The sequence below is a fragment of the Nestor notabilis genome, unplaced genomic scaffold (assembly GCF_000696875.1).
Source record: "Nestor notabilis isolate BGI_N333 unplaced genomic scaffold, ASM69687v1 scaffold2323, whole genome shotgun sequence".
In the NCBI taxonomy this organism is placed as follows: domain Eukaryota; kingdom Metazoa; phylum Chordata; class Aves; order Psittaciformes; family Psittacidae; genus Nestor; species Nestor notabilis.
In genome coordinates, this window is record NW_009920458.1 from 15,919 (window position 1) to 42,553 (window position 26,635).

The 26,635-nt window shown below is 45.0% G+C and overlaps 2 protein-coding genes across 2 annotated transcripts in view; one reads left to right on the top strand and one right to left on the bottom strand.

The window, feature by feature from the left end:
* The window catches only part of NAT10 (N-acetyltransferase 10 (GCN5-related)), a 22,968-nt gene extending 13,799 nt beyond the window's left edge, over positions 1 to 9,169 (top strand). Inside the window, exons 19-27 of the mRNA XM_010010673.1 lie at positions 700 to 748; positions 1,705 to 1,798; positions 1,891 to 2,001; positions 2,821 to 2,993; positions 3,394 to 3,513; positions 4,443 to 4,541; positions 4,951 to 5,024; positions 7,547 to 7,630; positions 8,729 to 9,169. Of these exons, the coding sequence (XP_010008975.1) occupies positions 700 to 748; positions 1,705 to 1,798; positions 1,891 to 2,001; positions 2,821 to 2,993; positions 3,394 to 3,513; positions 4,443 to 4,541; positions 4,951 to 5,024; positions 7,547 to 7,630; positions 8,729 to 8,822 (898 nt within the window). The 3' untranslated portion in view covers positions 8,823 to 9,169. The remainder of the gene's footprint in view (positions 1 to 699; positions 749 to 1,704; positions 1,799 to 1,890; positions 2,002 to 2,820; positions 2,994 to 3,393; positions 3,514 to 4,442; positions 4,542 to 4,950; positions 5,025 to 7,546; positions 7,631 to 8,728) is intronic.
* An 8,558-nt stretch (positions 9,170 to 17,727) lies between these two features.
* Positions 17,728 to 26,635, bottom strand: part of ABTB2 (ankyrin repeat and BTB (POZ) domain containing 2) — a 135,434-nt gene continuing 126,526 nt past the window's right edge. Inside the window, exons 10-17 of the mRNA XM_010010674.1 lie at positions 24,905 to 25,131; positions 23,617 to 23,795; positions 22,724 to 22,829; positions 22,516 to 22,618; positions 21,825 to 21,915; positions 19,983 to 20,051; positions 19,247 to 19,360; positions 17,728 to 17,925 (exon numbers count right to left, since the gene is read on the bottom strand). Of these exons, the coding sequence (XP_010008976.1) occupies positions 17,728 to 17,925; positions 19,247 to 19,360; positions 19,983 to 20,051; positions 21,825 to 21,915; positions 22,516 to 22,618; positions 22,724 to 22,829; positions 23,617 to 23,795; positions 24,905 to 25,131 (1,087 nt within the window). The remainder of the gene's footprint in view (positions 17,926 to 19,246; positions 19,361 to 19,982; positions 20,052 to 21,824; positions 21,916 to 22,515; positions 22,619 to 22,723; positions 22,830 to 23,616; positions 23,796 to 24,904; positions 25,132 to 26,635) is intronic.

The window sequence follows — 26,635 nt, forward strand, 5'->3', positions numbered from 1 at the left end:
AATCTGCAGCATGCTGCACAGCTGATGAGTGAGTAGGCATCCCACGGCCTGTGGAGGTAGGTTGCCAGTGACAGTTGCTCTGGGGCCTGGCTTCTTTCTTTTGTCTGGGATGCCATATGTTTGGTCTCAGCAGGTCTTCTAGTACTAGTCCTGGGCAAAATGAATTGGAGGAGCAGTTCGCAATTGAGATGCAGGAGGATGGAAAGGAAAGTCAGCAGGATTTTGCTGATCAGTCTGGGGTTCTCCCTGGTCCACAAGTGACTATTTGCAACCTGGAAGTTGCCAGGGAAAATCATCAGTCTTTGAAATAACTGTAAATCCTCATCCCCTCTCCAGGGTATCCCTTAGGAGTCTGTGGTATTATTGGTCAAAATCTGTCTGCCTGTTTCTAAAGGAGGCCCTGGAAGCATGTCAAATGCAATGACTCCTGTGTCATGGCTGTCAGTCTTTGAAAGTTTGTTCATTTTTTGGTATCACAGTCATCATTCTTCACTCCTCTTAAGTTAGAGCCTCAGTCAGTTTGATTGCTGGCACTACTTTCTGTCTGTGTTCATTAGTGGCAGGCTGTCTTACAGACTTCCACTTACTTTTCAACAGTTGTTCTTGCATGGTAGATAGATTGCATATAACCATAAGTATTACTGTAGGATCAACAGCTCTGTCATTCTCAGTGTGTTTTCTTTTTTCCCCTTTTCCCAGGTTTTGGAAACGTGCTGGATTTGTGCCAGTTTATCTGAGGCAGACACCAGTAAGTAGCATATTGTTTCTGAATGAAATCCAGCTCTATTGAAATCACTGGGCAGCTTTCCATTAGCTTCTGTGAGAAGCAAGTTGGGCAGGAAAGTTTCCTGAGGCTACATCTGGGGGTTGGTTTATGATCCTTTTTGTTCTTTGGGCCTATACATAACTAAAGGAGTAAAGTTTTAGGGTTGTAAATGTGGTCTAGATAGTTTGCACTTAAAAAATGAGAGCAAAGGTGCAGCTGTTGAGGGTTAATAATGTGGTTATTGGTAAAATGCACAAGTGGCCCTTGAACAGCCTGCTCTTGTTTTTCTAGGTGTTTACAAAGGATAGCACTAGCAGTTATAGGAATTTTGGGGAGAATAAGTTGTTTGTCCCATGTAACTGTGTTTTTCTTTTGTTTTTCTGGTTCTTGAGCTGTAGCTGGAATTTCCAAAAGTGCTGATTATTGCTTACCTCAGGAAGCCAAAAATCCCTCAGCACTGGGATTTCCCAAATTCTGGGAGTTCACAGGTTGTCCATGAGGTAGTGGTGATCAGTAGCAGTTGATAGAGGTGTTCTTGTTGATTTGGAAGACCTTTGTCTTCTTCAGTCGAGCACAGAGTGCAATAGGTTCATGGGCATGATAAGAGATATCAAGGATGCTGGAGAGAGACCCTTCATCAGGGATTGTAGTGATAGGACAAGGGGTGATGGGTTCAAACTTAAAATAAGGGAAGTTCAAGTTAGAGTTAAGGAAGAAGTTCTTTACTGTGAGGGTGCTGAGGTGCTGGCACAGGGTGCCCAAAGAAGTGGTAAATGCTCCGTCCCTGGGGGTGTTCAAGGCCAGGTTGGACAGAACCTTGGGTGACATGGGTGTGAGGTGTCCCTGCCCATGGCAGGGGGTTGGAACTGGATGATCTTAAGCTCCTTCCCAACCGAAACCATTCTAGATTCTGTGATTCTCTGTATCTTATTTATTAGAATGACCTGACAGGTGAGCATTCGTGCATCATGCTAAAGACACTGAATGAAGAGGACACTGAACAGGAGCCTTGGCTTACTGCGTTCTGGAAAGGTAACTTTGATTTTGGTAACATTAGAGAATCTGCTGGGTTATTTATTCTAGAGGTCCACAGGAGTTGTTTATTTTATCATCCTGTCCTATAGATTTTAGGAGGCGGTTCCTTTCTCTGCTTTCCTACCAGTTCAGCACCTTCTCTCCTTCATTGGCACTGAATATTCTGCAGAACAAAAACATCAAGCAGCAGCCCCAGCCACGTGAGTACGCTGGCACATGATGTTCAGTTAGATTGCTGTTTAAAATCCATGTATATCTTTATGAGAGTTCTCAACTACATGCACTGTATGATGTCTCCTGTGAAGTGCCATGAATTGCTCTTGGTCAGTCACTGTGTTTTGTTCCTATTATCCAGAAAAATGCTTGAATTTCTAAGTAAAAGCTAAAAGGACATTTTGTGTTAATGGAAACAAGTAGTGGTGGGGGTTTGGTGTTTTGTTGGTGTTTTTTCTTCTTTGCTTTCTTGATCAAAGATTTAAGTAACCCTGAATTAGGGGGCTCCTGACTGTAACAGCTACATGCATGACAAAACATGGATGGATACTGACACCTGCCAGATCCAGTATGAAATTAAAAGGAAAGCCTTGAATAGCAAGGGTCAGTAGGCAGAGCAGCTTCCTCAGGGTCTTAGGAAGAACATTGTCATCAGAAATTTGGAAGTTGGAATGTGATGTCTTCCTAAGAGCAAGGCTTAAGTTCAACTGCATGTTTATTGGGCTCAATCCAGCACTTGCTGGGGAAACACAGAGGCAGTATCAAAAATGGGGCCGGGCCAGACAAGACAGTTCTAACAGTCACTTCTGGCTTAAAAGCAAATTGCTGTTTTCTGAATGCCCAACAGAGGGAACTCCTCTTGAGAGAACTTTGTAATCTGTCTCTTGTGGAGTTTTAGTATCTGTCTTTGGAGAAAGAGTTTTGGTTGCTGCTACAAGGGCACAAAGAATCATGTTAAATACTGAGATCCTGGATAACTACAAAGAAGAGTCTTGACATTGCTGTCTTTTTCTTGTACCCATCAGCAATCAGCCGTGCTGAATTAGAATCAGTTTTCATCCCATATGACCTGAAAAGATTAGAGATGTACTCTCGCAACATGGTGGACTATCATCTCATCATGGATATGGTACCTACTATTGCCAGGATGTTCTTTCTCAACCAGATGGGTGATATCTCTCTCTCTGCTGCACAGTCAGTACGTATCACTTTGAGAACAAGCCATGTTTCACCTCTCTTTGTATATATACATTTGGAATAGTTTCCTGGTTCATGTCATCTTTCATAAAAGGCTTAGCTTCAGTTAATTGCTGCTTTTGTAGTCCTCTTCGTTTCTCCTGCTTGCAGTGTTCTTCCACCTTTAGCTGGACTTCAGGAGAAAGTATTTGTCTGTACTAAGTATGGAATGGCAACTGCCATCTGCAGAGTAATTCAGGGGTGTTCTACTGCATCTGAGCAAAGCTGCAGCTCAGTCCAGAGGAGCCCTGTATTACTTGAGCAGAGCAAGCACTTGGTAAAATACAGGCAATGTGGAGGGTAATGTGTATTTGTATTTGATCTAAAAGCTTCTAACTCTGAAATACATGTTGTTTCCTCAGGCCCTTTTTCTAGGGATTGGCCTACAGCATAAATCTCTGGACCAACTGGAAAAGGAGTTAGAGCTGCCCAGCAGTCAGCTGATGGGCCTCTTCAACAGGATCGTCCGCAAAGTAGTGCAGGTAACAGCATCATGACAAGCTGTGTTGGACCAATGTGTAATTCCAGTACTGAGCTCAATCAGAACTGTGTATCTTTAACATACCCTCAAGAATTGACTGTACATTTCTTTGTAAGATGGGAAAATCCCAGTGGAAAAATCTATGGCATTTATATAGTGTTTTCCCAAATAAGAGTGCTTATGGTTAGAAATGTTGAAATGTCCTGACCAAAATGCTGAGCATACAGCCCATGCTGCCAGCTGAGCCATTTGTTTATGATTGTTCACTGCATTGTGAACTTCTCTTCAAGACAAACCCACTTTTCCAGTGTCATTTAGAAACAGACTTGAAGTCCTGTGAAATAATTGGGAAGTTTGGGATGTGGTTTTCTTTCTCTGTGATGTGTGTGATAAATTGGGTAATGTGACGAGTTATCAAATAGTGAGACAGACAGAATACTTACCAACTGCTTGCACTTGCTTGCTGAGCCTAAGGCTTGAAGTTCTCAAGGTTCAGGATACAATAGTAAAGCTGCTGCAGTCTGGCATAGTGGCTCATAGGAGAGGTGACTTCCTCAGCATAACACCCTTGAAGAAAATAACATCCAAAAATATATATATGCAGCTTTTGGCTGCAAATGTTAATCAAGTGATGCTGTGTTATTAAATTATGTTGTAAATTATGAGTACTCTACATTCATGTAAGTGACATTGAGTGCTGACTGATTTATTTTTATACTTTTAAAAGCTGTATATCATTTTGCCTTCAGGAAGCAGCCTTGAGCTTTTTATTTCAGTATGATGGAATGCATGCATCAGAAATAAACTGCCTGATAGTATTTACAAGGTTAGAAGAGTTTCATGAGTACAGACAGCATTTCCTATTTATGTTAGAGCAACAACCTAGAAGAAACAGCAAGTCTTATATGTGTTGGCTTATTTCATTTTCAGTTGTTCAACACAGTGCAGGAAAAAGCTGTGGAGGAGCAGATGGCAGCAACAAAGGATATTGTAATGGAGCCAACACTGAAGTCTTTAAATGATGACTTGGTAATTATGAACTTTCTTCTTGATACATATGTGAGCACTTCATGGAATTCCCTTGAGTGTAGAAGCCTTGTCATCTAGATTTTCTTGGATGGAAAGAATTCCACATCATGTCTGTCACTTCGTGGCAGTTGAAACCTGACAGCTCTGTGTTACATGCTTGTAGTCATGCTTTGTTAATTTGCAACGTGGATTTTCTGCAGAATCTACCAAGATGTTCTTATATACTACAAGTATATGTATGCAAATAACATAGAAATGAAGTTATATAAAAGAGAGAAGCTTTTCAGGATCATCTGGTATTTGTTTTAGGGCATGTACTTCTCTTTCAGTGGGAAAGGCATTTTCCTTCCATTACGCTGTCACTGTTGCACTTAGAACTTCATGCATCCATTGTGCTGTCCTGTTGTAGGAAGAAGCTGCAAAGGAATTCCAAGAAAAACACAAGCAAGAAGTGGGGAAGCTGAGGGAAATGGACCTTACACAGTAAGAATTCATCCATTTCAGTCTCAAATCCGTTTTTTCCCTGATACCTGTTTGAATGCTGGGTCACTGGCACAGACTGAGTGTTGTGCACAGGGCTGTAGTTGCAGTATCATGATCTCAAACCATCAGTAAATGGGAAATAGCTGTGGGTATTCTCAGCAGTGGCCAGGTAAGATAAGCAGCTGCTGCCACATTAATGAAGACTTCAGGTACTGTGTGCCTGACAGCCAATAACTCAGTCTTCATCAGCTCTGTTAGCAGCTGTTTTGTTTCACACTCAAAACCTTCTCTGCAGTAGGAATTCAATTCAGTAACAACTTCTGTTCAAGGCCATTCACCTGTTCACCTCAGTGCATGAATTCATTGCCTGAGCAGTTGACATACTCCCAGGTGTGAATTTACCCACTTCCCTTTTTCTGCTGATATTTGGAATGGAAAGGAGAGGTTGTGAGCTGGCAAATCACAGTTGATCAGCAGCGGATCTGTCTGTGGAGCTGTAGAACTGAATTGTTGTTAAGAGTTGGGGCTGGCTCCTTGTTGTAGTCCTTCAAACAGAAGATGTGCTGCAAACAGGAATGCTGGATTAGTCCTCAGCTCTGTCCCACTACCAGTGGCGTGAGCTGGAGCACATTAGTGTTCTCTTTTGTCACTCAAATGGTAAATTATTCACAGCAGTAGCTCTTACTATGTATCTGTGTGTCAGTCTTGATCCTGGCTGTGTACAGCATGTATGTTATACATACATTAGTTCTATAGTTCTGTAATATGGAGGAATGAAGCAAGCTGCCTGGCTGTGGACTGTTTGTAATTTTACAGTTCCCTGTGCTTCTAGACACAGTCGTTAGTTCCCTCAGACCAGGATACTCAGGTCCTGTTGTCTGCTACCCAGCTTAACTGTGCCCCCCACTCAAGTGAAAATAGTACCTGGCTAATTTTAATATTCTTTAACCAAAAAAACCCAAACTGACAGAAAAAGAACAACCAGCCAGAGCTTTTACTAACTACAGTGTGCATTAATGTTTTACTACATTACTACAAGATGCCTTTAGCTGCTGTGGAACTGGGCAACTTGTAGGGTAACGAGTTGCTGAACCAGCAATTTACTTAAGTGTCAGTAGATGTCTCTCTTTCTGGACCACCAGGAGTTATACATACTGCTGATTCTCCCCCTCCTCTCTCTTCTCCCAGTTTTTGTCTTACAAATCCTGTTTACTGTACTGACGTCCCAGGGAAGTTGTCTGATTTGGCTCTAGATTAGTCTGTTAAATCTGAGAAAAGAAATAAAAGCTTCTTTCAATCTTTGGTTGCCTTGTTTGAAGAGAGGATGAAGATGGATGTGATTTGAAGTGACTTGCAAGTCAGTCACATTAAGAAAATAATATTGCCATAATTCTTTAAGTTTTAATTCCATTTTTTAGTGTTGATAGCATCACATACCTGTTTGTCATTTTGCACCATGTTCCCTTTTCCATCCAGAAGTAGATTTCTGTTCTCCATGAGGAGAGGCAGACAAAAATCCATTTTGAACACTTTTCAATACAGGTTATAGAAAACTAATAGAAGAGACAGAGCTGTTTGGCTTGAAAAGGCTTTGTCCAGTATTGTTGAGCCTCATGTGAACAAAAGCCAGTCTATTCTAAACCTCTAAGAACGTGAGATGGAGAGCAACCACTCCATTTTGCTACATGACTGCTTTGCCTAGTTAAATTTGTATGTGATTGCTGAGGTACTTGAACACCCAGACAAGGGGCACAGAACATGAGCTTATTTGAATAGCAATTGTTGCCTTAATTTCTCTTTTCAAAAGAAAGCTGCAGGTCTTCAGTTTTTCCCAGGTTGATGCAGAACTGCACCATTCAAGCTTACTGCTGGTCTAAGAGCAGCTGCTAGTTCAGTCAACTTCCCATTATAAACCACTGCTTTTTGCATCCTCTTCCTTAACCACCACAACCATCCTTCACCTCTCTTTTGGAGGGGGGGAAGAAAAAACCCTGCAAGCTTTTATGAAGAAATCTATAGTCAATATAGATCTGATGGTGGATGTCAGGCTTAAAGCTGTAGTGATGAAAGGTCTACCTTTTAAGAAATTGAGTTTGCAAAGTAAAGTGTACTCCACTGCTATGGGAAGTATAACCTCTGTGGCCCCATTTTTTGCTTTCATAACAGATGTACCCTACTCAGCCCTCTGCTTTTCTGAGGAGAGGCTTCATAGAACAGTTTCATGATGTTTACAATATGGCATGTTCCTGAGAGAGCTCCATTTGACACTGACCAGCTTTGGAGGGGGACAGTTGTTGGTTGCTATTGACCTACTTTGGACTGAGCCTGCTGAGAGTCGTGACAAGCTCTTGTGTATCCCTTTACCAGTCTTGTTTTGTCTCTGTTGCCAAATACCGATTGGGTTGGGTGCTGAGGCAGTGGCTTGCTTTGTAGAGTATTGTGTGCCTGACAATATAATGCCCCTAGTTTTTTCTCTCTGGCTAGCAATTTCACTTGGATTTTCCTTTACCTTTTTCTCTTAGATACATTATCCGGGGTGATGATGAAGAGTGGAATGAGGTGCTGAGCAAAGCAGGACAGAATGCTGCCCTCGTCAGTTTGAAAAGGTGAAGGAAATTGAAGTACTCCCCAGAGGTGTCTCTGGTCTTTCCTGCTGGCTTTATTGTAATATTTATCATAAGAATGAAGCTGAAGAGTTAAATGCAGATAAAATGAACTTAGTGTCCTTGATAGATTCCCAGTTTTCCTGGAGAAATCAGGGTGTGGATTCTCTGTTACTCTGTAGTCCTGTCTTCATGTAGCCTAGTTGCTTATTTAACTTTCTTCTGTTGACATGGTTAAGTCTTGATCCTGATCATGCACAGAAGTTGGTACTAACTCCCCCTGGGGTCACATTTAAAGAAAGAGCTCATACCATGTACCTGTCCCATTTGCTGTGGGAGCTAACACTGGGTGGGAGCCTATGGTTGTCCCATGGGAGAAAATAGGAATTTGGGGAAGAAGAATTCTGTCAAATGAGAGCTTAAGCCTGCAAAATATTGAGTCTGTGGCTCTGCAGTTCCTTCCTTTTCATTCATCTTTTTTCTGCCTTGCCCAGCATGGAGCCTTTCCACATCTTTTCCTTGGGCATTTAGAGTTGAGACTTGCCTGCTTACTTATTTCCCCTTCCTGGGGTGCCTGACAGCTGAAGTAATTATGTAATCTCTATTCCACCCTTTGTATATTCATGGTTGTTTTCATGAATGCTGGAAGCTGTGAGTTTCCAGAAGCCTTACAGGAATGAGACCCCTTTGTCAGTGCTTATAAAGATTGGAGCTTTGTCATGTTTGCTAGTGCAGGAACAGAATGGTGTACTTAAACCTGCCAGTGGTAATGTTTTTTTCTAGGTACTCTGAATGCCAGATGCTCTGTATGAATTGCCTTTAGGACATATAATTTAAAGTCTTGAAAAGCAATGAAAAGAGCTAAAAGTCAAGACCTTATGGGGTTCAAATTTGATTACAGCATCTGAAGGCACTAAAAAATCTAGGTCATACTCTTGTTTGTGCTTCCTCTAGCACCAGTTTAAATGACCCAAGAAATTGGAAGTATTTTCTTCCAATCACATTTCTATGTAGACCATTGCTCCCCTTTTACAAGAAGAATTTCCCAGCTGGGTGGGAATCTAGTGTATTTTTAACAGATATTTTGTTCCTGTTTCCCAGTGAGAAGAAGAGAAAATTAGAAACAGCAAAAGGACCCAAGCAACGGAAGAAATTGAAGAAGACTAAAGATCTAAAGCAGAAGTGGAAGAAATGACTGTAAAGCCAATCAATGAACTTGTGAATTAACAAGTGACGGGTCTGTACTTAAGAAGTACTGTTCTCCTTTCAATCTAAAGACTTTCTTTTGGGGGGTGAGAGCTGGAGGGAAGGAAAAGCCTTAGAGGCATTTTTAAAGTGTGTACGGTATAGGGAGCACAGTGACACTGCCAGGAGACAGTCTGGGAAGAGAGTGTGACTGCAGAGCTGGAGTGTGTGACACACTGGGATGTTATGAGGGTGCTTTTAACAGCTACAGCTCCATTCCAAGAGGGCAGATCCATCTGTAAACTTTCCCACATCTCAATGGTTGATGTCTATTAAAAAGGAGTTTGGACAACAAAGGATGGGAATGTGTTAGGCATTGGTATGTGACTCCACCTTTTAGCATTGCAGCACATCTTGATACGTGCAGCTGCTGGTTCAGTAGTGCTGCTGCTCCTTTGTAACAGGAGGGAGGTTTTGGTGGGAACAACTGACTTTTTATGTGGGGCTGGCTATTCAGTGAGCACTAACTGTGTTGTCAGACTCATGATTTGGTCCTTGCTCACAGGAGCTCAGAGTATACAATGAACACTTCATTTTGGAAGGTGGTCTATAGTTCTTACTGTGCTCCTCAAGCAGCTGTAATAAAGGCAGCTCGTTTGCATTCACACTTGCTTACAAGGTCTCAGCATTCCCATAGCTCAGTAATTTACATTTCCTCATTCTCAAGCAGGGGAAGCTGCTTTGGCCATTCTTTCTCCCTGCTATCTGCTCATCTAGAGCTGCTGCTTGGCTTCGGTGGAGAAGTTTTGTTAAGGTTGTCAGGAAATCAGGTCTTGGTGATCTTCTCTTCGAGTTTGGGGGCCTGTTGAGCAGACAAGCCACTGAACTCCCCAGCTCTGCCACTCAGTGGCTCCTGCTTGGCAATAACCATGTACCAGTCTGGAGCTGGGACTTCCTGGGGTTGCAGTCCTGTCAGACCCCAGGGGCTTCAAAACCAGGACAAACCTTTGACATAGAATGTCCCTATCCCAAACAAGAGTTCCCTGGTGCACTGTTTGTTTCGATGTTCTGGCTTCATGCCCTAGAGGATTGGAACAGAAGGATTTACCTACAGCTGATTCACATCCTCACTGTAACTACTTATAGATCTCACAGCTCCTTTTTCCACCAAATGCTTAACAAAACAATTTCTTCTTAGGTAAAGACTAATTCTTCTCTAGGAGGCTGTTTTTTGAAGCAACTATATTGAGCATGGCCCTCGCACAGCACAACCTGTGTATACCTGCAGTTAACAAGCCACTGTGTGAGAAGTAGCAGCAGTGGCACATCCCCCTCACTGGGCACAGCTGAGCCCTGAGAGGGGAGACCTGCAGCTGCAGCCCTTAAAGGCTTGATGAGGGGCCCTGTTATCCCACAGCTGTGTGAAAGAGCAGCACTGGCAGCCTGCCCTGAACCAGCTCTGAAGAACTTGTGAAAGGAGTAGACATGGAAGGCAAGAAGTGTGGAGGAGCTTCATAGCTGCTTAGGGGGTCCTCAGATGAAAAGGTGAGTGGGAATTCTCTCTATTTTTGCTGTTCTTGTTAAAAACAGGGATGTGGCAGCCCTTTGGAGGCTGGTTTCTAGCCCGGGGGCTCTGCAGCATCAAAACCATATTTCCGGTGGATACCTGTAGAACTGTGGTTTTCCACTGTCTTGCTCAGCTCATTGCAGAAACCTCTTGAGGTCACATTTGTAGGAGGGGTGGCTGCTGCAGTAAAAGGGGTTTTTTATGGGTTGTCCTGAGTCAGTCACATCCTTGCTGTTTGAGGATGGGATAACAAAGATGTGCTTGAAATGGTGGTCAGGTAAGGAACTGGTATCAAGTGGTTACTCACTGAGTATCATTGGCTTCACATGCTCTGCTTGGCAAGCTTCAGCTGTGGTTTAGCAGGCTGCAAGTCAAAGCTTTAAACACTTCTAGAGTCCTTTTAAAGCATGTTGAAACTTTGCACTAATAAAGCATCAGTAATTATTTGGATTCTCTGACCTGTGCAGGTTGCTGGAGTTGCTCACCCTGGTGGTAGTGTTTTACTTGCTCTGGGTCTTGCTGTCTAATAGGTGACAGTATCAGAAGGCTGTTCTTATTACACACTACTTCTTGTGCTAAGAAAATGCTGATTGAACTTTCTTAAAGTGCAGAAGTGGTGCAAATTACAATCCATGTCTTGGGAGGGTTGTTAAACTCTAGTTCTACTAATAGGGTTAAAACTAAGGTTTAAGAGAAGTTTTATGATAGAACACCCATGTGCTGTTAGGGCTCAGAAATGGGTTTGTGCTTTTTAAGGGCTAAGCTGTGGATCGAATGGCCAAGAAGTTCAAACCCAGTTTGTATTTGTATGAAGAATATGCCAAAGTTTCTGTTTATTTATAAGGCCGCTCTGAAGAGCTGTGAAGCAATGTAGGAGCTTGACTGGGCCTGCGCCAGAGCTGTGACCTGCGTGTGCCTGTGGAGAAGCTGCTCCTGTGTAAGCCTGAAGTCAGACCCAAGTGCCTGGTTGTTCCAGGAAACACGGACTTGTGCTAGTAGGCAGCAGAAGTAAAAGCTTTGATGTGTGACTTACTGGCACTGTCTTAAGGAATGTACATTGGAAGCACTTGTGATGACAGGCTGAGTGGGAGGAGATCTGTGAAAGTCCTACAGTCCAGCAAGGCTTTTGTAACTTGTGTGTACATCAGGGTGGAAGGTGGTAGCAAAATTCAGCTGGATTCTTAAAGCAGATTAAAATGTTCCTATTTAGCTCAGATCTTCCCACTGCTTTCCAGAGGCTGCAGGAATTCCTGCTCTGTTGTCTGTGAACTGCTGTGCTCTAGGTGTTGTAAAGGACTTGGAGGATTTGGGCTGCACGAGTGGGAGTTGGAGTTAAGGAGAACTTTTCTATTTCTACAGAAAACGTGTGTCTTCAGTTCTTTTGCAGGTTTTCCATGTATATTTTATGATTCCTGGCAGTTTTTTAGATTCATCTGCCTGTCTGTTGCTCTTTGAACAGCAAAGTGGAAAAAAAGCCCTCAGATACTAAAATAAGTGAGAGATGTGAATTCTTATTTTGATGTTTTTAACAAGTCTGGTCAAACCACATTTTCCTCTGTCTGTGCTTTCCATCAGTCAGGCTGGGTTAAAATTCCACCTAGAGTAAAGGCTGGTTGAATGCAATCCAACAACAAAGTGAGTTTGTGTGTCTTTCTGTAGCCAGGAGTGCACTCAAATGCCATCAACACTGAGCTGAGAAGAGGGTGAGTTCTGTAGCTCTGGATTTTGGGATTGGGTTGGTTTGATTGATTTTAAGTGTGTTTCTGACTAGAGCAGGTTTCTGGTCTTTATATGCCCGGATCCCCTGCAGATGGGGCTGTAAATGCTTGAAGGAGCCTGGGGTACTAATTGAAGTGCATTTAACCAGAGGCAAAACCAGCTCAGCTGTGCTTCCTCCCGCCCTAGTTGGGAGGACAGGTCTTTGCACACCCCAGTAACCACCTACATTAGTGTCTTAGGCCTGCTTTAAACCTCTGGGATCAGTTGATGTCCTTTTCCAGTGCTGGAATCACTGATGTGTCGCGTTGCTCCTGCTTTGCTCTCTCCTCTCCTGTGCCTGCAGTGATGGAGCACTGTGTCTGATTGGAGGAACACGGGAAAGCTGGATCCAGCCGAGCTCTCTCTGCAGGTGGCGGGTAGATGTGACCTGGTTGTCAGTGGAATCATCCTGCTTGCTTGGAGACCCGTGAGCTATTTTGACAGCTGGAGTGAGCTGACCTCTGTGATGTATCAGGGAGGAAGCAAACCCAGTGGAGCTGAGGATCTGCCCTGTGAGCTGGCTGTACTTTCAGGAGTCTGGCCTCCCACAGCTGTGAGAGAGAGCAGTGTCTGGAAAGCCAAGGTTGGTGTATTGGATAAGGGCAAGGCACAGAAGGGGCAGGAGGAAGTTATGTCTTTTCCATTTGGCCATCTTGATATTCCCTTGGGAGGTTTTAATGCTTCCACAGCTGGATTTTTGTTTGAGTATGTCACTACTACTTCTCTATGTAGTCTCTGAATCACGAGCCTGGCTCTTGGTAAGGGCCCTAAAACTACACACACCTCCTGGCATGTGTTTTATCAGGACTGCTTGTGTTAGAAGGGGCATGAAGGCCGAGGATGGGCAGAGGTGGTGAGCAAGGACACAGGTTACTGCCATCTCCTGCTTGAGTGAATCGTGGAGACAGGAGTGTTGGGTGAAATCCTGTGCTCAGTCCAGTAAACTGCCTGCCTGGTGTGTGTGCACATGAAGCAGCGAGCTTCGACAGTGCAGTCGAGCCACTGCTGGCCTGCTCATGCTCTGGTAGGGACAGTAGGAACAGGGACAGCATGGAAACAACTCCAGCCCTGGAGCAAGCTGCCTTCCCTGCTGTGCTCCGATTTGTCATCATATCACAAACCCCTTTTTTCCTCCCTCTTTTCCTTAAGCAAACAGAGCTGAGTGCAATGCTCTGTTTTCTTTGCTGGGGATGAATGGATCCCTTGTACTCAAAACCTGCCCTTTGCAGGGGCAAATCTAGCGCTGAGTCCCCTTCACCACTGACCGTGGTGACAGCAGCTTTCTGCCCTGTTCCTCAAGGGGACTGCTGCTCTCCTCTTCCCCCGGGCTGTCTCGGCTGTGGCAGGTGCAGGAAGCCACCATGTCTGGTGGCTTGGGCAGCAGTTGGCGAGGGCAAAGGGCCAGTCAGTAGCGATGCTGCGTCAGCCTATGCTTGCCTGCTGTGCAGGGGCTTGTTAGAGAGCAAAGAAGGGGTTTAGTTGAGGCTGAAAGTCATCAAACATGTTCAGGCAGATGTGTGAGCTCTGTGTATTTCCTTCTGCTCCCTGAAATGTGTAATTACAGCCAGCAAAGGTTTGTGCTTCCCCAAAGCTGGGCAAACTCTGCTACGTTGCTGTTTAGGGCTCTAGGCAGCACTTGCATAAAACAGAATCCCAGACTGCTTTGGGTTGGAACGGACCTTAAAGCTCCTCCAGCTCAAACCCTTGCCCTGGGCAGGGACACCTTCCACTAGAGCAGGTTGCTCCAAGCCCCTGTGTCCAACCTGGCCTTGAACACTGCCAGGGATGGGGCAGCCACAGCTTCTCTGGGCACCCTGTGCCAGCGCCTCAGCACCCTCACAGGGCTCTTCCTGTGAGATTAGATCTTCCTAAAATCTAATCTCAGTCTCACCCTTTGGCAGGTTAAAGCCATTCCCCCTTGTCCTGTCCCTACATGTCCTTGTAAAAAGTTCCGCGCCAGATGTCTTGTAGCCCCTTTAGTTATTGGAAGACTTATAAGGTCTCTCCAGAGCCTTCTCTTCTGCAGGCAATATGCAACTAACTTCATGGGGGAACTTGAATTTCATCTCCTTGTTGGAGTAAATGTGCTCCAGAGGGAATTGTAGGTGTTTGTATTCCATGCTTCTCAGTGTTCATACTGGTGGGTTTCCAGGCCTGCTGGGGCAGTGGCACAGTGCGGGAGGGAGAATCCACACCTCGTGTCAGTCCCAGCAGGCTTCTTGTGGCTGGTGTAAATCAAATGCTGGGAGATGCTTGTGATGGTGATTTGTTATAGAACTGTCTTTTGAGTCGTGCTACACCAGAGAGGCTGAGGTTCCCTTTGTTTGATGTGTGGTGGGATATTCAAGGAAAGAAACAATTATGAAGAGATTCCAGCGGCTCAGCACAGGTTCTGGCTGTATTAGTGGTTTCCTCTGAAATGTGCTTAGCATCCCAGAAAGTGTTTAAGCCCTGTCAGGGTAGCTCCAATTTCCAAGTTACAGCTCAGCATTCCCCCAGCTCGGTGGGGGTGTGTACAAGGTTTAGGGGGCAAATTTAGGGGAAGAAAAGATAGTTCTGGGTCACATTCTAGTCCTGGGTCACATTCTTGCTGTTAAACCTTTCTACTACTTACCTCATAGATAAATAAACTTCCCCTGCTGCCTGCACTGCTGCGTGCCCGACTCTGGCTGTTGGGATGTTCTTCAATGCTCTTTGCTCTGATGGGAGTCCTGCTTTGGGGGTCTGAGGTGACTTGGAAGAAAGTGGGACCTGCTTTTACCCATTTTATTGGGGAGGGAGTGGAAGGTGTTTAACTTCCACTGCTCAAACAGCTCTGGGTTAATCGTTGCTTTAACCCTTCCCTGTCTCTTCTGCTGCAGAGAAGAATCTTAGAATTATGATTTCAACACTACCAGAGAATCACAGAATGGTTTGGGTTGGAAAGGACCTTAAGATCATTTAGTTCCCACTCCCTGCCATGGGCAGGGACACCTCACACTAGACCATGTCACCCCAGGCTCTGTCCAACCTGGCCTTGAACACTGCCAGGGATGGGGCATTTACCACTTCTTTGGGCAACCTGTTCCAGTGCCTCAGCACCCTCACAGTAAAGAACTTCTTCCTTAGATCTAACCTGAACTTCCCCTGTTTCAGTTTAAACCCATCACCACTTGTCCTATCACTGCAGTCGCTGATGAAGGTCCCTCTCCAGCATCCTTGTAGCCCCCTTCAGACACTGGGAGGTGCTGAGGTCACCACACAGCCATCTGCTGCTTTTTGATGGAGAACAGGTAAATTTCAGCCAGGGAAAATGCAAGTTAAACTTACTACAAACTTATAAACTTGAGAAAATGGTTGAGCCCAGGAAGAGGAAATTAATTCCTCTTTATCCCTCATTTTAAGGCATAGGATTAGGCATATATATACCAAAATGAATTTAAGATGCTAGAACTGCAGCAGCCTTTTCCACAGAAGTGGCTTTAAATGCGTTGTTCTTTTCTCCTTTTGAGACGAGCAGAATAAATGACAGCAGCTGTGTATTTTAAAATTACATTGTTAATAAAATCCTGGTACATTTACATAAATGACAACATTAATGTACAATTAACAAAGCATCGTAATATTACAGCAACAAAAGAGGACCTACAGCTTTGTACAGAGATTGCTGGAGCAGCTACTTGAAAATATTTTCCAAGATAAAGCCTTTTGTGGTGCTTGCAGTGCTGGTTTTGAAACCCCTCTATGGCTTCCTGATAATAAATAGGGTTATTGAAGCTGGTGATCTTCAGGAGTGGATGTGCACCTAAAGCACAAACTGGAGCATGCCCTGACCAACTCATGTGTTGGTTTAACTGAGCCTAGACTAACAGCCTTTATCCTTGCATGCAGTTTGCTCTCGTGTAAATCCTGGAGGAATCGAGGGTATGTCAGGTTTTGATGGATGTGTTGGGACATGCTGTTGGTTGTTCTCCTTCCCTTCATCTACCTAACCACATCTGTGCTGTGCTTTGGAGCTTGGGCCCAGCTGAGCTGCCTCCTTCCAGTGTGTTCAGTTATTAAGAGCTGGATTTTAAATAGCAGTAGTTCTCCACTGAACACTTGGCTTCCTCTTCTCCTCGCCCACCTAAACCAAATGAGGAGCAAATGCTTTTGGTGGGTGCTAAGAAAGATCAGTGGGAATATCTGAAGGTCTTTCCTTAAAGCTATCGGTAAGAGCAAGGTGTGTTTTTACACAACTGCCTCCTGTGGTGGGGATTACTTAGGACACACACAAAAACATAGCTTCAAACTCAGAACTGTAGATTGAACCATCTCCTTCTAGTTCTCCAAAGGCAGCTAGAATGTGGCCTAGAATGAGTAATCCTGGACCAGAAACGTCTGTCTGCTGGGAACAAAGGGCAGTTGGGAATCTTGGGAATCTGAGCTGAGGCATCTTGTTGAAGTGCTGCTAAATGTAACTGAGCCCACCTCTAAGAACCAGCCAGGTGTGCACCGTGCTCCCAAGGTAGCCTATCTATGGAAAGAACATGATTCCATGTGGGAATGGAACGGCTGCGGAAGCGGAGGCTGGAGGTTGGGGCTTCTAATCCCAGATAACTCCAGAGAGAGAACAAACTATCAACCTACATGTTCCTGGGGGTCCCAGGGAGACTTTTATTGCTATTTATGCTATTGGGCAGCTTCTCAGCATAGCACCAGCTCCTGCTACACCTGAGTCTTTTAGAGAAAGCATCTTTTGTGGTGTCAGCTCTCACAGATAATGCTCAGAAACAGGTTTCTAAGGTAGAAGTGATTGGGGCCATCAAACCCTGATAGTGGTGGGGGAGAGTGTCTTATCTTCCCTCCTTGAGATGGATCCATATAAGGAACTAGCACAGTGAAACCATGATAACAGAAATATACCCCCTCCCAGTTGTCCCCTCCCTGTCCCAGCTCAGTTCTTCATACTGGATTTAAACAGCGAGTAACTTCAGAGTTAGTGTTAGTTTCTACTCAGCTTTGAACATCTAAAAATCTCTCTCTCAAGGTGCAAACAGTTTGGAGGAAAAGTTATGTCAGAGTCTCTCGACATGCACAGAAGCTGGTGTTTATTACTACAGTGAAACAGTTGGTGTGTGCCAGCCTCTGTGTTCAGATGGATGCCTGGCTGAACAGGCAGTGGTCTGCAGGGTTAGAAAACTCCTTCTAGGCAGCCTTTGTACAAGTCAAACTTCTATGTGTATGAACTAGGTGGCCATTACAGTGTGTAGACAGACAAGACTACCTACTAGGTGTTGGGTCTGGGTCAGTTGCCTCACTGCTCTACAGCCCTGCATTGTGCTTGTGTAAATGGCAGCGTTGATCTTCAGGTTCTTCACTTGCAGCCTCGGTTCTTGTTTGTGCTGTGACAGTGTTGCTGTGACAGTGTTTCTGTGACAGTAGTAGCACAGAGAAGCCAGCTCCCCCCTGGTCAGCGGGACGAGGCACAGCCCCTCGGTGCCTGGGGGTGTCTGTGGAGGGGACTTTCAGCGAGATCCAGAAGGCAAAGAGGAAAGCCCCAGCTCTGCCTGACAACACCTCCCTGTGCGCCCTGATCCAGTGCTCCTGCCACTGCCGTGCTCCTGCCCCTTCACACCCTGGAGGTGACGTACACGGAGTGCAGGCGGGCAGCCAGGGCTGTCTGCAAGTCCCGCAGAGGGTCCAGGCCTTGCACTTTGCTGTTCCTGCTGTAGATGAGCTGCTTGAATGAGTCCTGCTCCAGGAGGGAGCTCATGTGTTTGAGGAAGAAGCCTTCACAAAATGAGGCGAGTTCAGGTGCATTGTGAATCTGCAGAGGAGAGGAAGATGAGTTAAGTCTTTCCTGCATGGCACAGACCCAAAGGGTGTGCCTGAGCTGCTCATTTCTAGTGCTTTTCCCTTTAACAGTTCCTAAGACAGAAAAAGGATGGCAAGAGCAGTGGAAAAACACTCTGAGGGTAGAACATGTGATGGCTGATCATTTCCTTTGGTGCTTTTTGCAGGCATAGGTGTGTGTAGGGAGGCATTGAAGCTGCTTTAATTCCTCCCCTGATGGCCTGCGCTCCAGTGTCTTCCTCTGAAAGGAGCAGAGAGCAGCTGGTGATGAAGTGGCCAAGGTACTTGTTTAGCTGTGAGAACTGGGAGTTCCTGCACTGCAACACAAAGCACTGCACTGCCCGATGGCACACACAGCTCAGGGCAGTCGGAACACGGTCCACAGGATGGGAGCTGAACTCCTGGAGAAGGGAGCTGAATGTAGAGGAATAGGGATGTTACACTTCTAAACCACGTTGGGTGGATTTGTGGCTGTGATCTGGCTCCCTCTGCTTCAGAACCAGCGGGGGAAGCTCAATAATAGCAGCACAATGAAACTCGATTTCAGGATTAAATGTGTGCACATTCCCCCTGTCTGTTTCTGGGAACTTTGTGTGTAAATAGTAATTTAAGGAAAAGCACTGAAGGCCAGTAGGGAATGCTCCCTTCCCCGTTTACCACTGCGTACTGTTAAATTGTAGGGCCTGAAAGAAACCAGCCTGAGTCTATGGCCCAGTGCAAGCATCAGGAATTGAAAAGGATCCCGGGGACACAAAGTAACCAGGCACATCATCATCAGCCCTTTGTGCTTGTTTTGAAGGGATCTGCCCCTGCAAACTTCCAGGAATGGCACAGTATTTTCCCTCCGATTTTGTTGATAACATGGGTTATTTGCTCTAGAGATAAATATCTGTGTCACACAACAGTTTGTGCTGGTTCTGCAGCTGTAAAGAATACATTTTAACAGTCAGTGCTAGGAAAGGGTTTTCTTGGTTGCTGGAGGATGATCAATTACCCCTGCTGCTGGGGAGGATTTGAATCCCTTGGGCTTTGCTGCTGTTGCTGTATCAGCCTGCTAAGACACGTCTCCCCTGCTCTGCAGGGATCTGCATCTATTTCATGTGTGATTGCTTTAGACAGGGAACACAGTGGGGCTGTGCAGGGTGACTTTGACACATCTCGCTTGCGGTGGGGGCAGAGTCACCAGCAGAGCAGTGCCCACTCTGGGCCTGTTGTATTTAGTTACTGCAATAAGACTACAGAAAGCCTGCCTGCTGCTGCAGTGTGATTCCAGCGTGAGACAGCTGGACACGTACCTTTGCATATTTATAGATGTTAACAGAGTTCTCCATGCTGATGGTCTGGGCACAGAGGATTTCACAGTGTCTCTGGAGGCCGTCCAGTTGAAAAAGGCTGGCAGCCGACAACAGCTACAGGACAAGAGAGAAGCTATTTGAGATCATGAGCTTTGAAAGGCTTAGGGAGGCAAACAGACAGGTTGGATGATTTCCTCTCTGAATGATCTCCTCCTCCCTGTTTTAATGGCCAAGTCCTCATGGAAGAGCAGAAAGGCCATTCCATGCCTAGCTAAAGCGGCAGATCTCCCCTCCTAGCAAAGGCTTGCTGCTCCTGCAGGAAGTGTATTTGTGCTGCACTGTCACCATGACATACGAGCTCTAAACAGCTCAAAGCCCCCTTTCCTCTCAGAAAAAAATAGCTGTGTATAGTCTTTAGCTTCAAGCTTTAATTTCATCAGACTACTTGTGACTGAGCAGCATTGTAAAAGGGCCTATTTGTACTCAGGGTACCAGAAGCTCTGTAGCAATTTCCCTCCCTGCTGCTGTGCCCTCCCCAGCATCTGACTGACATAATAAACCATAATTGATAGTTGTTATTTCCCAGCAATGGTGTTTTGAAACTTTAAGTTCATTTCAAAGTGTGAAGTACACTCCTAGATTGGAAGCTCGCAGTTTGTTAGCTCCTGGATTTTGCCTTTCAAGCTCTGTTTATGCCCCAGTGCACTTGGCAAGACTTACAAGGAAAAACTCTCACCTCTAAGATATCAGTGGTGGGAATTTCCATGGATTCTGTTCCTCCATAGTATAAATACTGCATCAGCATCTGAAATGGGAAGAGGGCCAGGATGAAGCTGTTATCACTGAAGGCGCAAGGGGCTGTGAGTGGCTGTGCTGCCCTTCCTGAGCAAGCAGGAGCCGTGGGGTGTGCTGGCTCTCGCCTCCGCTGCTGGGCTTTTCTTTCTAGAGTTGCAAATCTGGTGCTTTCTAACACTCTTTTCTTCCTCAGGCTCTGAAAAGGGCCCTGGTGAGGGTTTGAGGCCAAGGGTGAGAGCGTGTCTCTGGGCAACACGGATGTCCTTGTAAAACCATTTCTTGGATCCGGGCTGGCTAAGCCTTGCAGGCAGGTCCCAGGCGGAGCTGCAGCACTGCAACTGCCACCCCATGAGCATGTGTGTCCCGGGGACCTCCCAGCCACTTGCCTCCCCTGCTGTGCTTCTAATCAGCTTCCAGCCCCCCATCAGGGCCAGAGGAAAAGGCCTAATTGTTTGCAGGGAGAGCAAGAGGCAGCTTCTGCTCTTTGATCTACATGAGCACACCCCCAGTGAAACTGGTCCTTGTCCTATCTAGGGAATGATTAGGTTTGGTGTTGGAAAGAGAAGTCATTCCAGTGACCTGGGTGCTGTGTAAGCAGGTGTGGGGACTGGGCTGTGCGTGCCATTTCTAACAGTGGTGGGAACAGAACTAAGCTGCTACTCTTATAATTGCCTTATTTGTATAACAGAATCACAGGGAGCAAAGCTGCTTTCCAACAGAGCCCTGAGCAGAACTTAGATCTCTGGTGGTTCAGCATCCTCCACGCACCATAAGTGAGATTGCTCTAGGATGCCATCAGCTTGTCTGATTTTTACTGTCAAATCGTTTAATTCTGTTGAAGTATTTCACTGTTCTAATTCTTTGTGATCTGTTGCTCTCTCCAGTGAATCAAAAGTTCATCTTTAGAGATGTTTTGATGTCAAAACGTTGTTAAGGAGGATTGTTTCAACACACTCAGTTACATTTTCTTGTTTTCTGTCGTGGCCTGAGCAGCAAAATGGGAATGTCACCTCTCCAGCACAAAACTTGTATAACCCCTTTCAAGGAGAACAGGGATGTTCTTAGGGTCAACTGCATTCCCTCTACGTGAGATGACCATGCTGCTGACCAAGTTTTTTTTGCTTATAAAAAGAGAAAAAGGAAAAGACTCAACCCTGTAGTGAAACAGTAACAGAACCTGTTCTGCACCTTTCTTCCAAACCTGAAATGCAGATGTTGGAGACTGGAACAGCTTCACTATCGCATGTCACTGACACGTTTTTTGCCTTGGGTGTGTGTTCAGTAACCTATCTTCTGTTCATCATGAATGAACCTCCCTTAGGTCCATTAGCTATGGAAATGTTAAAGTGCAGTTCTTAGTTCTGAGCCTTTCTTGAAAGGGACACCATTGATTTCTGATCATCTGATTTGAATTAAGCCGAAGCCTGGCAGCCCACTGTAAGTTTACTTTCTGCTTAGCACAGCTTGAAAATGGTGCTGTAAAAAGTATGGAAATGGTGTCTTACAAGTGTAAAACTGCTTTCAGTAGCAGACTAGTTTCTCCTGCTTTAGGGAGGAGTCAGCTGCCTAGTAAGAGAATAAGAACATAGGCTGGAGGTTTCTGTTTTAAGGTTGGTCCTACATGAAGAGTTTTGGCAAAGATCAGAATACTCCTGAAATACTGGTGTGTTGAAGTACACTCCCCCTCTACTTGTAAATTAACTCTCATATTAAGCCCTGGCTTAGTCTTAGCTTCCAAGTATGTGAGAAGATGAAAAGAATAAAGAAAAAGCAAGAGACATACCTTGAAAATGTTGTATTTCATATCACTGATTTCGACAGTCTTGCTGCCGTGGCTGTCGTGTTCTGTTTTGTTGGTCATGAGTGTCTTAAACCTGAGAATGGTTTTAACAGATTTCTGTATTAGCACATCACGTACTTGTTACCTATTGACAAACAGCCTAAGCAAGGGGAAAATTAAACTCCTACTTCCTTATTTGTAATTTGAGAATTGAAACCTTTCAATTTAATGACAGTTTAGAAGTTCAGGGACAACTAAACCTATAAATTGCATGTGTCTGATCCAGTCCCACCCTATAATAGTTGCAAACCACTGTTACTATGCCAGTAACACAGAAACTGATCACTGCAAGCTGATAGAGTGTAGCTGTAGCTAGCAAACTCTGAGGGGGTATGAAAAGGCAGTGAATGGCTGGACATTTACACTCCAACTCCTGCAAGGATTATTAGGGATAGTTTCTGGTTAGTTTATGTCAGTAGAGCTCTGGGAATCTCTAACACCTATTAAGAGTGGCTTAGAAACTGATCTTTACTCTCCTACTATTCTTAAAGTAGTAAAGATGATGTGGCTGGTCCTGCAGACCTGAGTTATGGTCTGCACAGCTGCAATGAGGAATGAGAGCTGGAAAGACAAATGAGAGAGTAAAGGGTCAAACCTTCCTCTAACAAACACTTAGCTGTGGAAAGCGACTCACCTGTTGGATGCAGTAACCAGCAGGACTTTGTGTGCATAAAATAGTTTTCCTTCTACTAAAAAAGTTACATCAGACATTTCCTTATTGTTTAGGAAGTGAGGATCTGTTGGGGTAAGGAGCAAAAATAAAGAGGGTGAATGTTCTTTGAAACTGTGGATGGTAAAAGCCAAAAATCACAAGAGGTTGACTGTTGAGGTGAGCCTCTTACCCAGCCGAGCTGGCAGTGTCTTCCGGATCTCGGGAATGCTGGGTATTGGACTGCTGCCATAGCAGTGGGTGAAGATGGATGCAAGCTGCTGATTGATGGAATCATTCTGTAAGGAGGATGGAACAGGAATCATCAATCGGCACTTTGTATCGAGCGGGTTTCAGACGTGCTGTAACAGCTCATTTGAGGCTCATAGCAACTGCACTCTGTAAGAAGAACCTCCCAACAGAGCAGTTGGCCAGTTATATCTTGCTTTTCATTTAAAGGACAGTTACAGTGTACATTGTAGTGAGCAGTCATGGAGGTATCAGGACCTGTATGTACTCCTCAGCCCCCTGACTGTGATTTCAGCTGTATCCCTTCTAAAGTCAGAGAGCTGGCAATCCCCTAACACAAAGGGCAGCAGCCTCTTGGAGGAAAACATGGGAGAGACTGTGTGAACTTACATGCAAAATGGCACTGCTAAACTATGGATCAGATCTGTTCTAGGCGTGTATGAAAAGCAAGGAAAAAACAGTCATAGGCAACCTTTAAATAAAGGAAAAAAGCAGAGGGAAAATGTTGCTTAACAAAAGCATTGTTCAGAAAACTCCTAAGAAGATACTGCTTGGAGAACCTGAATTGCCCAGTGCTGTACTGCTCACTCTTCCTGTTACATTCACAGGGTTTCCACAGCCAGTTGCTGAACTGGATAGCTTTTACTTCTGTTGAAATTAGTGTCTTTACTGTGATGGCTGCATATGAATTTAGGTAAATGCTGTAAGGGCCATTCTCATACCCCGAGTCATTAGGGAATGCATGGGCATTCATTTGTGCTTGTGCTTGTGCACAGCTGTGTACAATAGCAAAACCCAAACACTTGATTTTGATACTGTTATGAAACTAGTAATTACCTTGCTGGTTTTGAGGATATCAAACATGAGCTGCAGCCCTTCATTAACCAGCTCTTCATTGTAGTCCTCTTCTTTGATTGTGACAAATTCCCGGAGGAGGGTCTGTACGACTGAGTAACGGGACTGGTAGAAGGTTGTCCGCAGGGACTCGATCCACACGTGGAGTTTCCATGGGACTCCTGTAGCCACAGAAAAAGGACAGTGAAAGATGATGATTTGCTGAGGTACCTGTGAGTAGATTGTCCTGCTGTTACTACCACTTAGTGGCACTGAAGTAGATCTGTACCTGCATCCTAACAGCAGATATTTTTGTCTCACATTATGAAAGATGACTGAACTGAGTCACTGACAGTGGCTTATGTACGACAGCAAAGGATGGTACCAGGACCAGAGGCTCCCTATTGTGTATTTAGCTTCATGATTAGTCACAACTACAAAACATATTTGAACTGAACTTGTAAGAATTCCTAACTCTCCACAAACATAGAATCATAGAATAGTTAGGGTTGGAAAGGACCTTAAGATCACCCAGTTCCAACCCCCTGCCATGAGCAGGGACACCACACACTAAACTATGTCGCCCAAGGCTCTGTCCAGCCTGGCCTTGAACACCTCCAGGGTTGGAGCATTCACAACTTCCTTGGGCAACCTATTCCAGTGCCTCAGCACCCTCACTGTGAAGAACTTCTTCCTTATATCTAACCTAAACTTCCCCTGTTTAAGTTTAAACCCATCACCCCTTGTCCGACCACTAGAGTCCCTAATGAAGAGTCCCTCCCCAGCATCCTTGTAGGCCCCTTTCAGATACTGGAAAGCTGCTATAAGGTCTCCACGCAGCCTTCTCTTTTCCAGGCTGAACAGCCCCAACTTTCTCAGCCTGTCTTCATACGATGTGAGGTCTTTCCTCCTGGTTACCTGTAACAGTCTGGACACACAAGCTTCAAAGCTTCTCTTTCCTACCTTTAGATCAGATCTGCGCTTTCACATTCAAGCGTTTAATCTGTCGTGTTACCTCTGGTTTTGAGATCAGCCTCTTTTAACACTGAATTTTAGGTGTCAGTGCATCTGACAGAGACATGCCCCTTGCTTTTGAAACTTGGGAACAGAGGATCCAGCCAAAAGTAAAGGATGTCCTAGATCAGCTGGAATTTGAGGAGCCTTAAACACTTAACTGGACAGCAGGTTCCCATAAGCTTGGGGTAGTTTTGTAGTTGGGGTTACACATTCTTGTCCAAGTGAAATCTTTTTGCACCCTAAATGTGCACAATGCTTAAAACAAACACCTTACCCAGTGCCCTGAGCTCCATGGTGATGTCGACGTAGCCGTGCTCAGCGCTGTAATACATGGCCTCCTGCAGAGCCTTCATTCTTGTTTTACACAGCCTGACCTGCCCCTCGCTGGAGCTGCCCTGGCTGGAGGTGTCACTCTCCACTCCCTCAGCTAAAATCTCCTCCAGGGAGAGGACATCACCCTTCAGTTGCTGGGGCTGGGTCAGGAGCTTGCGCAGAACATTCCTGAGGAGGAAGAGGAGATATCACCTAGTAATAAATGAGGTGTCAACAATTCAGACAGGACTGGGGTGATTTGGGTTTAGGGGGTCTGGCTTAATAATTTCCTTCCCAAAGATACATACAGCTGGCAGTATGGAACAACATTTATCCATATCTATCCTGCATGTTGAGAACTGATGCCCTGGTAGTGAAGGCAAAGGCATGGAATACACTCCTGTACTTCGGTGGTACCAGGGCCTATTTCAGGGTGTTAGGGCAAACTGGTTCTTGTTGCAGTCTATACTTTGGCACAGAAGCACACTTCCTTCTGCCAGCCCTGAGTGTGGTAACAGCTTAAGCTCTGAAGTAAGATTTACTGGTGCCTGTTAGAACTCCTGTTTTCCCATATGACCATCTTCAAGCACTGTTATGTTGTTTTAGTCAGATCTGCTTCCTGTTATGATTTGTATTTACTGATACAGGCAGGGGAGTTCTAACAGACACCAGTAAATCTTACTTCACTTCAGAGCTTAAGCTCTTTGGCCTCGAGTTTCACGGTTTGCATGGTTAGATGTTGCAGAAGATTGTGGGAGGGGAACAGAATCGGGAACTGAACAGTGTTTGTGTAGCCCTACACTGTAAATAACTGCATTATGCTGTTCCAGCTTTGCAGAGTCTGGGCCTCATTTGGGATTGGGCCATTTTCCCTGGTGTATCCAGATGTGCAGGGTACCTGGAGGGGCAGTTTTGGCACCACTGTAAAGCACAACTGTGTTCAAGCAAGGTAGCTGCCACTTACCATGCTAAGCTCGCTGTGAGACCCTGTGGGTATCTCTCAGCCCATCTACATGGGCAGTTTCAGGCTGTTTGAATTGGCTTGTTACACTAACATTGTTCTGGGAGCAGGATTTCTGGATGAGTTTGTAAGTAATGTCTTATTTCTAAATAACTACCCTGAAAATTGGGTTGGAAAGGCCAGGCTGGCTCTTCAGCATTTTAATGACTGATCTCTTGGTCAGCCATCCAAAAACCAGAGATGCAGCCAACTCAATTCTGCTGCAGGTTATTTTTGCCACCTTAATGTGAATAGATTCTGTCTCAGAACATGAACCACAACCTTATGACCTACCCAGAGGTGGATCTTAGTCAGCTCTCATATGGCTTAGCACCAGCTCCTACTCTTTGTGGCTCAGAGCTACACCAGCAAGTGAGAGAGGAAGAAAAAGCAAACAAAGATCTTCCTGTTGTATTTTGTTCTTTAGACTAAAGTATAACCCCTTTCTTTTATCATTACAGTTGCTGAATAATGAAAGTCTTGCATCATTTTTTTCCTCAAAAGGGTGTAACAGTAACTACCAGTTTAACGAATCTTTTGGTTCCCCCAAAATGCTCAAAAGGCATTAGAATAACCAGAGAAACTGTGATGCACTAAAGAATGGTTGCTGCCAGGAGTCTTAACACCATCTTCTGAACTGCCCCCCCCAGGGATTTGGGTAGAAGACGTGTAATATAAAGTCACACAGGAAAG